Consider the following 17,227-nt stretch of genomic DNA (forward strand, 5'->3'; position numbering starts at 1 on the left):
TACTTACATAGGAAACAATGAAAAAGTTGAATACAAATGAATTAAAATAAAAAACCAATTTTTCTTTATCGACACATACAAAAATTAAATTCTTTTGTATAACATTTTAATTTAAAGATTTCAACAGATCTAACTAAATACTGTCATATCCTACTTTCCCCCAAACACAATAAAACAAAAATCATCCCATTATGTTTTTTTAATGAATCATTTGGCTAAACAGTATACAAACACCAAAAGAGTGCTTTGCACTGAGAGAGGTAACCTGTCATAAATGCTTGGCACCCCCCCCCCCCCCCCGTCTAAAGTACTTGGCACTCAAAGGTTTAAGTGACAGACCAAAAATCTTTTAATTTTATTTACTGATAAGGTATAAATGTTTATTTAAATGTAATACAATTTTAAATTTACAAACTGTTTCGAATTCTATTGTGAATATGATGATTTTTGCACCACGGTTTAAAAACAATAACAATATTTTGTTCGCCAAAATCATAAATAGTATTACTTTCATCATTAATAATTAGTTCAAGGTTATTATTCTTCAAAATACATAAACAACATTAGTGATACTGTTCATGTGAGCATAAAAAAGCTAAAATATATTGGTTGCAATATAAAACACAGTTTTATATACATTAAAAAAATCTATATAGAATACAAATTTATATGGGATGAAATAAACTTGGTTACACTTTTTAATGTCTATGCTCCTTTGTTTTTTATCCTGCTCCTCCCACCAGGCCTCACTAAATGTTCCAAGCTACTGTAGAAATCAGAATGAACACCACAATTATTACACTTTCGACACCAGTACTAAATGATTTTTTGAAATGTAAAACTGATAACACACATACAAAATTTCACATTAGCTGATTTTATTTGTTATACTTCTTACAATCTTCCAAATATTACTCTCAGTTTTCAGTGCATAATCTTTCTTATATTTTACGTTACGAATAACACAAATATGGAATAAACCATCAGCAACACGAGAAAACCTACATAAGTAAAAGATAAATAAATATAATTATCCTTAATAATAATCCATCAATAATTGTGGTCATATTGTAAGTATAAATTATAATCATATAAAAAATGTCATATAAACCTAAATCTTCAGTAACGGTGTTGTTATTAGAAATTATTTAGAGTAGACTAACACTAATTCATTATTCCAGGCTTGTCAAGGAGACCAGTTGGACGGTGGAGTGATGCTACGTTCTCAGGTTGATTCTAGTCCATCATACAGAATACCAGCTCATGCTGATTTCCTAATAGCTTATTCAACTATTCCAGGTGGGTTTATTTAAAGAAGCATTCATTAAAATTTGGTTTAAGAAAATCACAAACAAACTGGTACTTAAGTTAACAAATTTACAGTTTTTCCAATACAACAATATTAGTGTGTCTCCATTTTTTTAGTTTTGTAAAACAAAAGCTACTTACAATAATTATTGTAAAATATAAACTATTTTTCAATCCCTTTTAAAACAAGTGTTACTCGAATAAATTTAATCTTTCCATTTTATGCTATCAAATCATAATATTTCAGTAAAGCATAAGTCAATACACTGATGGAATTGTTGTCTGTAAAATTATTCTCATTCAATTCAATTGATGATTGAAAAAACTGTCCACAATATCTTCGACAGAGGACCCCAGCCAGTTGACAACACCACAGGCTTCGGTATTGACGGAGGGAGTCAGTCAAACCCTGACCAAAAAACTGTCCACAACATCTTTGACAGAGGAACCCAGCCAGTCGACAACCCCACAGGCTTCGGTATTGACGGAGGGAGTCAGTCAAACCCTGACCAAAAAACTGTCCACAACATCTTTGACAGAGGACCCCAGCCAGTCGACAACCCCACAGGCTACACCTACTGCATTTGCTCCAAGTAATGAGAAAGACGCCAGCATCATTGTAGGTGAGACAGATGTTCATTTTTTCAACTCTATAATTAAAACAAACAGACAAAATGATCATATTATCACATATCCTTTCAGCTGCAAACCACCCTTAAATTCAAAGAAATTTTCAGAGGGCCAAACTGTAGATGACTTTTTCAATAAAAATATAACTTTTTACAAATAACACATGGCCAAAAACTACAACATGATACCAGCCCAAAATGTTCAAAAGAATTTTTTAGAAACAGTGCCCAGGAAAACATCCAAATTGAAACAATTTCAAAAAACAAAAACCTTCATAAATTCTTTCCGGAAAACAAAGCAACTGGTTTAAAAAAACCAACTAAGTGAACGTCCTCACAACAAGAATCCCAAGAAAAATCAAAATAGAACACATGGAGGAAAAAATTGTCAAATGACAATTCTTCACCAGAATGTAGATTCATTAGTAAACAAGGTAAATAGATTGAGTCACATGCTTGAGAACACAAATCCTGGTCTGGTAATTCTTACTGAACACGGATTAAAAAATGAACATCTTGAAAATACCAGAATCTCAAATTATGATCTCATAGCAGGTTTTTCCAGGGACACACATAAGAAAGGAGGAGTTGCCATTTATAAGAACAATACATTGGGATATAAAATAGAACCAATCATTGCAAAACCATCAATAGAAATGGTGTGTGAAACGCAACTAGTTGCTATCTCAGAGGGACAGGAATGCACTTATGTCTTGGGAATCTACAGGCCACCTGGAGGAGATCTTGACGTAGCCCTTGACCATGTATCTGACATTTTGGACACTGTACCTGTATGGAAGTCACGTATTGTAATCATGGGGGATATAAATATCGATTGTCTAAAACAAGATAGGGACAACGCAAAGCTAACTAATACTTTGGCAGCATACAATATTCACCGTTTACAACTCCCACCTACCAGAGAGACAAATACTACATCTTCATCCATAGACTGTGTATGTAGTAATATCACTCCTCAAGAAATCAATGTCTCTACATTCACTACTGGGATTTCTGATCATAAAGCACAGCTAAGCTCAATCTACAAGTGTTCAGCTCCTCTGCCCATTGTAAATTCAGAAAGAAGGCACTTAAACAAGAAAAATTTGGACCACCTAAAAGAAATTCTCCGCGATCAGGAATGGGATGAAATCATAAATACAGAAAATGTAAACACAGCGTACAAAAAACTTAGTGGCATCCTCACCTCAGCAATGAACACAGCCTGCCCTTACAAAAAATCTAGATCCAAACAAAGGCATAACTTTAGAAGCATGTCAGACCCTGTTGCTAACAGACTTCAAAAAGACTTTCTTGAGGCTCTTGAGCAAGAAAAATTAAGACCTGGGGTTGAGGCAAAAAGATTAACAGCAGAAAGGAAAAAAGCATATGATTTGAGATTGAAATTTTGTAGAAGACAAGCAACTGCCGACTTTATTAACAATGCTGATAACAAGCCTAATGCGATCTGGGACACCATAAACAGTGAACGACAAAAAAAATGCACGGAATCAGCAATTGAACTGGAAGTTGACGGAAAGAAAACTCAGAATCCACTCCAAATAGCAGAACACCTAAATACTTATTTCACAACTGTAGCGGAGAAAACACTGAAAGAAGCCGGTCAAAATCTTGACCTCACTGACAACCAAATGGACATAATCAACAATGTTTCTGATTTTAAGTTCGAAATGACAAATCTAACCGAGGTTGAAAAAACAATTCTTTCACTGAAATCAAAACCCTCAGCTGGAATTGACGATATATCATCCACTGTATTGAAATATATAGTCGAAGAAATCAGGCTTCCATTGACAAACATAATTAACAAGTCTCTCTTACAAGGCATTTTTCCAGACGATCTTAAAGTAGCTAAGGTTATCCCGATAAATAAACAAAAGACATGCAAAGTTGCAAGTGATTATAGACCGATATCTCTTATTCCTACGATTTCTAAAATAATTGAAAAAATTGTTTTAACAAGATTGATGAGACACCTCTCTTCTAACAATCTCTTATCTGAACACCAACACGGCTTCCTACCTGGAAGATCCACCACTACAGCCATCATAAGTTTTGTTGAAGGTGTAATAGACCAGTTGGAAGAAGGAAACTTGACCACAGCTTTGTTCTTAGATTTTTCTAAAGCATTTGACAGTCTGGGACATAACTTGCTCATTAAAAAGCTTAAAACATTGGGAATTCACAATACAGAAGAAAGGTGGTTTTCAAGCTACTTGAAAAAAAGAACTCAATTGGTTGAGATCAAATATACAGTGAACAACACAACTTACCATGCAAGATCTGATCAACTTCCTATCAGTAGAGGGGTTCCTCAAGGATCCGTCCTTGGACCAGTACTCTATATACTGTTCACTAATGACTTACCCAATCATCTCAGTGAGTATGCCTCTTCTACAATGTATGCAGACGATACTGCTTTGATGTTGGCAGAAAAGCAACCTGATAATTTAGACTGTAAGGCCTTCATTGCTTTAAATGTAGCCAAACAATACTGTCATGTTAACAACTTGGCACTAAACGAAGGAAAACAAAGCAAGTACTGTTTAGTAGAGCACAAAATGAAAATGCTGGACTCCCGACGTTAGAGGTGGAGGAAGAAACTAAGTACTTGGGAATTATTGTAGACAGTGCTCTATCTTGGACACCTCATGTTGATTTGGTCTGCAACAAATTGAGTACTGCCCTGTATGTGCTCAAAAGAGTTAGAGCTGTCACAGACCTCACAACAGCTAAAGTTGCTTATTTCTCACTATTTGAATCCCACATAAGATATGGACTGCTTGTTTGGGGTGGATCAACTGCAGGAAATCTGAATAGAGTCCTAATAATGCAGAAAAAGGCTGTGAGAGTGTTAGCAAGCTTGGGACCAAGAGACACTTGTAGAAGTGCCTTTAAAGACCTTGGTATCCAAACTGTTACTGCCTTGTTTATCTTTCAGTCCATCAATCACATTCTCACAAGCAATGCTGAAAGATTCATTGACATCCATACCCACAACACCAGAAACGCAGTAAATTTCAACCTTCAATCTCACAGACTTGCAATGTTTGCCAAAAAACCTTCCTATGCAGGAGCAAAATTTTTCAATCTACTGCCAAGACATCTCAAAGAAGAGAAGAGACTATTTCCATTCAGGACACGTCTCACCACCTGGCTGGCCGACAAGACATTCTACTCCGTTGAAGAATTTTCAAATTGGAGAGATTTGTCAACCTAATTTATAATTACTTTTATCTATTGACACATATTCTGTACTCTATGTTCACAAATAAAGTTTGCTTTGACTTGACTTTGACTTGACTTTGATTCATAATAAAACATCAAGTTACATGCACTCTTACAAAAAGCTGCAAAAATCTAAAAAGGTTTGCCTGTAGACAATAGCATGATTAATAAATTGCATACAAATTTCTGTCATGAATGTTACCCTATGGTACAGTCCAATCACACTCAATACTTCTTTAATATTTTCTATCAATCCTACTAAATGTAGAAAGACTTTTTTTTTGGAAAGGACACACTATCATGTTATACATTGATAAGGCAAGTATTAATGGTCAGCCATTTTCAACTTCAGTAAGGAAGCCTCTGCTGTAACACTATCAGTTCTGAGATAACCTAATCAGCTCTTAGATAAACATGATCAAAGACAGGATCTGACAGCCTGTCTACCAAAACTTCTTCTCTTGGAAATATATTATGTATGAGATTAAACCTGTTTCTACCATTCAATTTTTGTAATTTTTGAACTATTTTAAATTCTAGATCTGTCAAGTAAATATTGACATCTCCTATAACCAACAAGTTTTTTTTTTTCATTTACTCTTTCATGAATTGTATTTTCCAGGTCAGTTAAAACATTCTAACAAACAGACATATTTTTACTAGGTTTTTATGTAGAGCCAAAATATTTAAAATTAATTCATGTCATTTTTTCTCACATTTACAAGAATTCCCTCACGATTCGTATTTATTCACATCAATTCACCTGGTCATGGATTAAATTCTCTTTTACAAATAAAATTATTCCTCCACCTTTTCTTGCTTCTCTAAACTACATAAACTTACAAAATTTTCCAACTTGAACAGTTCTCTCAGGCCATACCCTAAGTGTACTATAACTAACTATGAGGGTCATTCAATAAGTAACAACACTAATTCATAACAACAATAACAATTTACTACTGCTCAAAAAATGGTATATTCAATCAGTACAAAACTTTGGTTACTTTTCAACGTAGTCCCCAGCAACACTCATACACTTGTCCCATCTATCTGCTAATTTGTAAATGCCCTTAGAATATATATTTTGGGTTGATCTTGGGCCACTTTTGCACCTCGATTTTTGACCTCTTCAATTTGATTAAAAATGTTTCCTGTGTACACCCTCTCTCTGATGGGAGTTAGGGCTGTAGGGGGATTTGGAAGGATCTCTCACCCCAAGTTTTTCTTTCATCAACTGTGCCATATGTGAATGGACATTGTCATGAAGCAAAATCCCGTCTTCAGTCCAGAGGCCACGGTTTTGTTCAAATGGCATGTATTATCTTGTTTTTCAGCATGTCACTGTAGTATTTGCTGTTGACTGTTCTTGGCCTTTCATGGAAATCTCAATAAATTGGTCCTTGAAAATCCCAGAATACTTTAAGCATGGCTTTACTAGCAGATGACTGGGTCGTGAATTTTTTGCAAGTTGTAGCTTCCACTCAAGGCTCTTTCATTTTGACTCTGGCTCATAGCAGTGGATCCATGTTTTGTCATATGTTACAATTCTTTTCAAAAAGAACCTCCTTCAGTAATGGTTTTTCCAACACTCACATTTATTTTTACACTTATCAGTTCAAGAGTGATATGACTATTGTCCCAAATTAACACGTCAATCCGAGATTCGAGAGAGGAAGTCCCAACTTCGACAGGTCATCCACTGCATTACTCATCAGAAACTTTTGTGTGATCACTTTGAAACTGTTCTACCCATTTGATCGTTTCAAACCATTGTCTCTTTACACTTTTAACATTCTTTCGTACATTTTACAACCTCTCTCTTGGCTCGTTGCTCTTCCACGGTGCAATTCTCGAGCGGACTATCCACTGTTAACTGAGTAAAATTGAGGCTATGTTTACAAAATACAATTGTAATAGCTGATCAAATGTCATCGCAATGTTGCGAACGTTATGTCCCAAAAGTTTCATCTGCGATTCAGCCGTTTTTGAGCAGTAGTAATTTGTCTCGTTACTTATTGAATGAACCTCGTAGTTATCCCATCCTACCCAAGTCAGATACCATTTTAATGTCAAAAACTTTACTTGTGTCTGTTTCTCTCATCTTGATAACACAGTTCTTAAACCAAATGAACCCTTCCCTTAATTGCTTTCAACAGTAAGTTATGATAGTATGTAGATAAATTTTCACTTACGTAAATTCGTCTACCACTTTAATCCCATTGTCTCAGGATTTTTTACAATTTTCTTCGGGCCATAATAAAGTCTTCACTCTCTTTTCTTCTCACCATCTGGACAATTATTGTAGCTGGACATTTGCCTGTGCATGTCTTCAGGTGTTGATGAGCCATCTTGTTTTTTCAGTTCTATTTCCATCTTTGTAGCTACATTGACAACAATCTACTTCACATGTTCTCCTTGCCATTCACAGATTTCATTCAGCTCAAAATTTGTATTATGTCCATACTGTTTTAAACTATTTAATTTTTCATTCAGGTCTTCAATTTGTTTGTCTTTAGTCTGAATTGTTTGATGCAGCTTGGTAATATTCTTTTCCATTTCCAGTAAATATTTGAACTGCGTTTCAATTTTCTTGTATCACTTACTCACAAACTCTTGGCTGTATTTTATTTCAATATATGTCGTCTTTATGTTTTCCAATAATTTTTTATGTTATTTAGAGAAACTATTATATCATCTATACTTTTAAAAATTCCTCTTATCTCTTCTCCTAACATACTACAAAATGTCCTTTTCACTACTCCTTTCATACTAAGAACAGCTATCTAGGCTTGCAATATTCTGTACACCATACTCTCAAGATATACTGGGTGGCGCAAAAAGGATGGTCGGATTTTAAATAACTATAACTCCATCAGTTTTACAAATTAATTTTATTCAATTACGTAACTAAATGCTCCCAGGCACCCAATTACAAGAAATAACCTCCAAAATTCATGTACGGAAAATAACTTCCGGAAGATGGTGTCCTTCCTCGGTGATGCATTCCACAAGTCTTTCCTTGAAATTTTCCATCACTTTCACTACAGTTTCTTCTTGAATTGCCATAATTTCCGCACTGATTGCCTCCTTCAGATCAATTAAGTTTCGGGGCTTGTTTACGTAGACGTTTGACGTTAGGTATCCCCAAAGAAAAAATCACAGGCTGAGAGGTCAGGTGATCTAGCAGGCCAGTGGACATCTCCAAAACGCGAGATGATGTGGTGGGGGAACATCCGCCTTAAGACACACATGGAGTCATTGGCTGTGTGGGCCGTGGCCCCGTCCTGTTGAAACCAAAGTCGATCTCGATTTACACGTAACTCTCGCAGTTTCGGCCCCAAAAAGCTACGTAACATGTTAACGTAACGTTCCGAGTTCACAGTGACTGTAGCGTTGTAAAATGCGCTGCAACGAACGACGGCTGAGGCCTAAAGTTTGAGCACGACGCCTGGTGGAACGACGCGGACTGTGAAGCACTGACGCTCTAACATTCTCAATGTTCTGTGGAGTAACTGCCGTACGTGGACGCCCAGTAGATTTACCACTCATGACAGACCCTGTTGTCCGGAATGCAGTCACCCAACGTGATATGGATCTGCGATCTGGAATGGGTTCATCACGCGCTACACCAAAACGTTGTCGAAACAATCGTTGAACAGTAATAAAAGATTCATTATTTCTGAAAAACTGTTCCACAGCAAAAACACGATGCTCTACCGTCCACTGCGCCATCTCGTGGCAAACTGGGTGTAATGGCCGACTTGCAGACGGCCGGCAGTGGTCCCCCCTCCTCACCTTCCACTGGTACTACGCAGTTCAAATCCGACCATCCTTTTTGCGCCACCCAGTACTTTAAGTACATCTCGAGAATTATCTAACTATATTAAAAACTTTTGAGATATCAAACTGAATATTTTCTTAGGAGTTGTAGGCAAACAAAACACATCATGAATCTGTTCTTGTAGACGCCATTAGAACCATATTTCTAGCATTTACCAGCAGTTTCACCTGCAATTCCTTTGCATTGCATTGCATTAAACATTCCATGTATTTATTAAATAGTTCCGATTTCAGTAACACTGGAACTATTTTATACCAATGTGAAGAAACCCCAAAGTTGAAGTTGTTAGCTTTCTTAGTGAAGAGATTTATGACATAATATGATGGATTGATAAATAGACACAATGTCCTTTTATGATTTAATGCCATTAAAAAATTTCATTTAGTGTCTGATGTATTGCTTTGCAATTCCACTTGAAGTTACCCATGGAATCACTCGCAAATTTGTAGGCTTTGCACATGTATCAGCACTTCTGGTTTGAATGAATTTTGTTTCCGCTGCCAATATTGAGTTTGTCTTGTTACCACAATCAAGAAAATCTGTCAATAAGTGTATATTTATGGCCATTGTAATGTACACAAAACCGTTAATTACATTTAACAGGCTCTTTCAATATTTCACAACTTTAGAGACCAAAATGGGATGTTTCACTGCTGTAATGATCAGTGGGGCATAGCCCAAAGGAATTCTCAAAATAATAATAGGCCTATATTCATTCCAGGGACCCTAATAATGCCCATGTCAAATTTCAGAATGATCTGTTTAACCCTTTGAGTGCCACAGCTCTAAAAATTTTTCACATTGTAAGAGTGCCAGGTGAAATTATGGGGTATATGCAAGAAGTGCCGGGCATTTTTCAGCAAAAACGCAAGACTTTGGTAAAAACGCTATAAAACATTGGTTTATTATCATATTTTCATGATTTTTTGTTTAATTTGTTGGTGAAAGACTGTTCTAATTTACCTAATATAAAAGAGTACACAAAGAACTGAACAAATTTTTAATTTTATAAAAAATCGATAGGCTGTAACAAATTTTTAAAAACTTTTTTAAGTTTGAGATAAAAAAACATAAATTAATTTTTGTTTTATCTAGTTATAAATATTTTTATGTTATACAGCATTTAAAAACAATCAAAATTCATATGTATAACATAATTCTGAATTAAAACCTTCTTGAAAAAAAAAAAAAAAAAAATACAATGACAAATTGTTAGTTATGCTATATTTGGTTACAATGCTGTAAAAAATTTGTTTATTAACATATTTTGATGATTGTTTTGTGAAAGAACAAACAGAACTTATATAATATATAACATTATATTTGAACTAAAACTACCTGAAAATAATATCTAACAATTAAAAATTTTTTGTAAGGATTAATTAGATTTTTTTCTCTAAGCAACAATGTTTCTAACAAAAATATTACATTTTTTTACTTCAATTCCTAATACATCCTGTAAGATGTCTAAAACAAGTAGCTTATAATAGCCATGCTAAATAGTTTTGATGAACATACCTTGTTAATTAATTATAGTCCAGTGCATGTGAAGAATCACCTCCTGTGGCCAATTTGAAGATTTTGTTTGGTTTCCAAAATTTTACACTTTTGTCTTACACAGGCCTAATCCTAAACTAAGTTATTTACACTATGTACACGGTTTATCAATGTTATCTTAATAACACTTATGGTTCTGGATGCAAGCAGGATGTAATCCTTTGTCACATCGGGAACAAGCAAAGTGGGACACACTTTTCTTTTTTTCTTTAGAGCATACTACACATCTCCTCTTTTTTTTCACCATCCAGTCTTATTACTCCTATATTTTTAGAATATTTTTTTCCATTGGGGGTATTATTTTCTGACTTAGTATTTAGCCATTCATTGCCTAATTCGTTTACAATAACTTCGGTAAATCGAAAACGGCTCATTGGTTTCTGTGGAGCTTTTATTGTTGGTTTCACATTTTCTGCATACAGAATATAAGCATTGAGTACCATCCTTGACATGATATGAAATACCATTTTCTTCCAAAATTTTAAACTTTTACGCTCATCTAAGTAGGCATAGAGCATCATGTCTGATACATCTACGCCTCCCATGTGCTTGTTGTATTGTAGAATGATGTCTGGTTTCTTTATAACTTCATTTCTACCCTTTCTTTGAACATCAGTTGTAGTAGCATTACTAAGTGAAGATAGCAACAGCACTTGTTTTTTTTGGGGATTTTTTTTCTCTAAAGCCACAAAGTAACAAAAACCTGTTTTTAAAAAATTTTAGTGTTCCAACTGGAAATTTTTGCTTGATTCCTGCAGGTAAAAACTTTCTGTTCATCCTAATTGTACCTGTGATGTAGGTTCCCACTGTGTACAAGTACTTAGCCAATGGAACTGAAGTAAAGAAATTATCAACGAAAACATGATATCCATTATTGAGGTAATTGCCCATGGTTAAAAGTTTTGTAACAACGAAATATGCCAGTCCGCACTTGTTCATCACAGCCTTATCTTCAGGCTTAGTATTTTTTGCACCTTTATAGACAAAAAACCCAAGGCAATAATTCGTTACAGCATCGCACAGAACCCACATTTTCACCCCCCACCTGTGGTGTTGTTTTTTAGGCAAATATTGCATAAGCGACGTATGGCTTTTTGTCCCCACTAGAGATTCATCAATAGAGAGCTGTTGATGAGGTATATAATAGTGCCTAAACAATCTATTGGCATGATCACAAATTGGCTGGAACTTTGCACACGGATCTGGGACAGGACCTAGTTTAGAATTATCTACAAGGTGAAAAAATTTCAATATAAGTTGAAATCTGTTCCTTGTCATTATTTGGGGAAACCACGGAGTTGAGTTAGAAGCAGTTGTAGACCAGTATGAAAAAATTGTAGGTTTTTTAATTAGACCCATGTTTAGTATGCAAGCGATAAATGCTTTCATCTCTGGTTCTGTAACAGGAAGCCATTCAGCCACTCGAGAACCATCTGGAAACATGTTGGTTGATAGAAATTGCTCTGCATAACGATTGGTCTCATTTACAAAAAGTGTAATAAGGCTGGTTGTAAAAAACAAAGCAAAGTAAGCAAGTGGAGTTGAGTTGTGAGGCGGCATATGTTTAGGCCCAACATTCTCCAAGAACTGTACAGGGAGTGATGGAAAAAAATAATCATCATCTACCTCGACCCATAGCTCATCTTCACTATCGCCTGATGATGAATCCTCCTCACTTGAAGAACTTGGTCCAGATTCAGGGTCACTATCAAAGTCTAGGGCAATAAGCTGTAAACCTTCTAGATTTTGGTGAGATACCGTTTTTTTTTTACTAACCCTGCTTTTATTTATCACCCGTGGGATAGGTTCTATTGGGTCTTGATTATGTTCTGAAAATAGATTTGATCGAGGTTTCCTTTTAGTAGGCCTAGACGATGCCTTTGGTTTTTTTATAGGAGTAGAAAATGCTGGTAATTTACGTTTACCTGTACCTTTAGGAAGACGATTTTTGGGTTTGACCGGCACATCTGTAGATTCATTGTCAGTAGACGGGATATAGTCTTTGTCCAAATCAGAGTCATCAGGAGGATCACTAGGTGATTCATAGTCAGAAAAAGGCATTTTAGTTAGTTCTGACTTGAATTTCTTTTTGCATTGTTTTGACGGAGCTTCTGGGACTTTATTTTTTAGCCTATGGCTACTATTATAACTACACGAAGGGTCTAGGTCACTAGATTGAAAATCAGAGATAGGGTTATTACTAACAGCAAAAACACTCACATTAGGCACATTGTTGAAGTTTTCAGTGGGGCTAACAACTTGAATATTGTCACACACAAGGCCTAAACTATTACTAGGAATGGTATTTTCAGATCTCAACAAAAAATCAGGATCCAAATTTTGCATTACAACTAGCACTGGAGTTGTCTCTTCCAATTGTTGATTTTGGTTATCACCAATGACGTAGTCTGGAACTGACTGGTTATATGAACAATCAATTGAAATAACACTACTTTCTTCCAAAAGTTTTCTAATATCACTATCTTCCATTTTTCGGATTGAAACTACAAATGCAGCACTAAAAACTTGAAAACACTCAAGCAAGATAAACAAGAACGAAACACAACACACAACAGCCACTGCGATCGTCGTTGCATCAAGACAGCTGAACACAAATCAAAAACAAGCACGTCATCTGCCTGCAGTACAAAGGAAAATATTTTTTTTGTACACTTTGGATATCCATGAAGCTTTTGGATGTAGTGTAAACCAGTAAATATATGAAACTATTGTATAATAAATTATTTACGAAGTCTCCCGTTACGGGAGACCCGGCACTTCTTACGCAACTACGGGGTCTCCCGGTACGGGAGACTCGGCACTTTTCTGAAGTATATAAGGTCTCCCGTTACGGGATACCCTGGCACTATAAGGGTTAATACTTTATGCATGAAAGCAAAACAAACAAACAAAAGCACTTTCACATGTATAATATTATTAGGATTTGTATGCTGATATTACAGTGGAATTAAACCTTGCTTGTTACAGGTTTCTACTCTTGGCGTAACACAATGCGAGGTTCGTGGTTCATGCAAGCCCTCTGTGAAGAGATAAATGAACACGGCTTCACTATTGACATGCTCACGCTGCTTACATTTGTCAACCGAAAGGTGGCTGTGGATTTTGAGTCCAATGTTCCAGACAACGCTGTCATGCATGCACAGAAACAGATACCTTGCATAACTTTCATGCTCACTCGTGTACTTAAATTCTCGGAGAAGACTGAAACCAATGAAGTTTACTGACCTCTTATTCCTGAATAGAGATCTAAACTTGCATTTAATGTACTTGACATTGAACGATTCATTTGCCTGCCTGCCTGCCTCTTGGTTATGTTAGACTATCAATATTTAGATGGTATGTACAATATTATAAGAAATGCTGTTGTTTTGTGGATAAAGCTAGGTCCATCCACATACTCCAAATGGTGCAAAATTACGCTGAACTACATATGATGTGGTGTCTCTCAGAGTATGCTCTGACAATGGCCATCTAGAAGTGTCAAATAGTTTTTTCAGAAATAGACCTCTGTTAGATTATAGAAAATCTACTCCTTCTCTTTTATATCTATAAAAAAATCATAAAGCTGTCATGAAGAAGAATCTCATTGAACATTATTAACAATCAGTTTGCACAATATTTTTATTTGTATATTTTTTTCAATAATCTTTTTTTTACTAGATTATTTAGTCTATATAAGTTTATAACTGAATTATATGCTTCAATAATTTTAGTAAGTAGTTTTATAAACTGTCTTTAATGTGATTGTTGATGATAGCAGTCGTGGAATGTTGTAACTATAAATTTATAAATATTAGAATTGTTCAGAAAGTAAAGATTGTTAATCACTTATAAAAAAATTATTTTTCAAAGTAGAGCTATGTCCAAAATTAATATTATTAGCTTTCTCCATCAGAACCACTATATAAGTTAGGTTTCCTGATATTTAATCAGTATAAGTTAATACAAATTCACAATTACACCAAATTAACCTTATACTTGAATATTTCTACTGCTTTTATTATTTCCACTTATATATTATGTATGTTCAATTCTCACAAAGCCGTACTGACGTTTGTTGCATTGACTGCAATTATTGCTTGTTTCAGTGTTTAGACCATTTCAAAAGCTTTAACTTCTAAAATTATTTTTGGAAAAGGAAGAAAGACCAGACAGAAGCTGATAATGTAATACAGTCCCCAATTTTACACTTTATTTTATTGAAGTTTTTGGGAACATTTTTCTTTTTTAGGTAATTTATAATTAACATTGAACAAGGTAATCCATGTTGAACTGTTCTTAATTCTCAGAATAATGGACAGCGTTCATGGCCATGTTTTGTAATTACAAAGTTGAAAGTGAGATGTTTAAGAAGCTTGTAGGCAATGAAATCCAGTAATAATTCATAAATGGTTTTGTCTATTATCAGTCACTTTTAATGTACAGAAATAGTCTTTACTTTCTTAACAACCCTTTTACTACCCTCATTGATTGTGTAAATTATTGTAAATTCCTGATAAATACACAGAATATAAGTAAATTTACCACTAAATTAATGTAGTGTAGTATCACTCGTCTACAAAATATTCTATATATTTATGTATTATCGTTTGTAGAGTATGACTCTCATAGCTTAGTTCTCCTCATCTTGTCTCATTCTTGCTGGTTCAAGAAAGTGTATTAACAGTCATTCTTGTTTCACAAAACATAATATGTCATGTTTTTAAATATAGCGTAGCAGATTATTACACTGTTTTTGCATTTAAAGTGTATTTTGTATTTTATCATTACTATTGTAAACTAAATACAAAACTCATATATAATCGGTAAACTCATGAATTGTAATAATATTGAAGTAACATTACATATTCTATTGCAAAAGATAACTTTTTTGTTAAAAAAATGACCAATTTTATATATTATATTATTATATTTATAGTAATATATATTTACATGACGTATATATAATTATATATATATATATATATATATATATATATATACAGAATTAATGGCAGTCACATGCATTACATATTAGAAGGGGTTTACATGGTTTAGAAGTTCTCAATCACATGTTGACAATATTTTAATTTGAATTCTCGGTTTTTCTTTTACTCAAAATTAGGCATAAATGCAAAAGTTTTTCAATCATTATGATTTTTCCCAAACCTGGCCTGATCAGCAAATAATTGTATGTCTCTATTATGATGAATATAAATTTCTTTTAAATTTACTTGCCACAAGAATAGCCAACAAAATTAAAGTTCTTAATACATGAATGTGAACTTTGTATTTTTGTATAAACTTAAAATATAAACAGCAAAATTATTCATTCCTTTCCAACTGATGACCATGTCACTCAATTCTGAAATTGAGAAGAAATACGTAAAGAGGACTGATAGTTGGAAATTCATGAATTGGGAAATGGGCGTGTAAAGATTTTAACTGACTGTGCTTTTTTATGTGATACATTAGAGTTTTTATGTTTAAGATAACAAATGTTTATTTTGCAATTTAAATTATTCTTGAGAAACTTATGTCTGAGCCTTTCCATGCTTTTGGATAGTCACTTTACATAATTCTGCTGTGATCTTCACATCATCTGCTTTAAAAAATGCCAAATATGAAAATGTAGAGATACACGTATGAAACTCCAGAAGCTGACTATTAAAACCAAAAATAACCAACTCCTGAAAAAGAATGTATGCCTGTTTTACACCTGTCTCCTAATTTATAGTTGTGTGGTATTTTTTTTTATATACCTAAAAGATAAGTTGATACCAATTGTGATAAGTCCACTTTTTGTGGTTTGCCTTGAGATTAGATAAACAAATTGTGATTAGGTTTTCATAAGGTCAGTTGAATACTTGCTTTTATTACAAAAAGGAGTAACTACTTGCATAATTATTACATACAGTTGTTAGAATATCCTATAAACGGTAGTATTTTAATTTTATAGAGAAAGAAATTGTTTGTCTTTTCTTTCTCATGTCATATATTCTTATAAAAACAATTAAAACATGTAATGTAAAGACATCTTTGAAGAAATTAAATTAATTAAGGGGTGAAATGTTTTTTATTTAATTTTCTTATTACTATTAAAATATTATATAATTTTCTGTTTAAAATAATGTTATTAAGTCAAGATACGTTAAATTTATTTACATTAAGATCCAAAGAAACTATTTGTTGGATTATATTACTAAATTATATGTTTTAAAAGTAAAATAAAAATTAATTTCATATTTTTGATCCCTTAATTATGTCATTTCATCAAGTATTGATAATTTACATTACTTTTCTTAAACAAAATGTGAGAAAGTGATTTTATAATTTTATATTGCATTTAAATAAAATTACTGCATTTGTAATCGAAGTTTTATTTGCTTCCTATTTTTTAGACTGTTATGTTGTCGGCTTCATTTGGTAGATAAAATGCTGGGTTATGTAAATAAATAAACTTGAATTTCATTTAATAACATAACTTGTAATTTTATCTTAATTCATTTTGGGTTTATGTAGTGTGTGGTTAAGATGATGGTATTTTTTTATAAAAATGCATAAGTGATTTTTATTAATAGATTGTATGACAAGATACATTTTAGCCTACAATTTTTTTTAAATTTGTGTTCAGGGATCATAG

General features: G+C 33.8%; 1 protein-coding gene across 3 annotated transcripts in view; it reads left to right on the top strand.

Moving 5' to 3' along the window:
* Positions 1 to 16,955, top strand: part of LOC124359203 (caspase-1-like) — a 28,825-nt gene extending 11,870 nt beyond the window's left edge. For 2 of the 3 annotated variants that reach the window (XM_046811759.1, XM_046811760.1), the window contains 3 exons: positions 1,182 to 1,299; positions 1,656 to 1,931; positions 13,573 to 16,955. In XM_046811759.1, the coding sequence (XP_046667715.1) occupies positions 1,182 to 1,299; positions 1,656 to 1,931; positions 13,573 to 13,829 (651 nt within the window). In that variant the 3' untranslated portion in view covers positions 13,830 to 16,955. The remainder of the gene's footprint in view (positions 1 to 1,181; positions 1,300 to 1,655; positions 1,932 to 13,572) is intronic. The other variant, XM_046811761.1, reaches the window with a different exon arrangement.
* The last annotated feature ends 272 nt before the right edge of the window (positions 16,956 to 17,227 follow it).

The sequence above is a fragment of the Homalodisca vitripennis genome, chromosome 4, assembly GCF_021130785.1.
Source record: "Homalodisca vitripennis isolate AUS2020 chromosome 4, UT_GWSS_2.1, whole genome shotgun sequence".
Lineage (NCBI taxonomy): Eukaryota > Metazoa > Arthropoda > Insecta > Hemiptera > Cicadellidae > Homalodisca > Homalodisca vitripennis.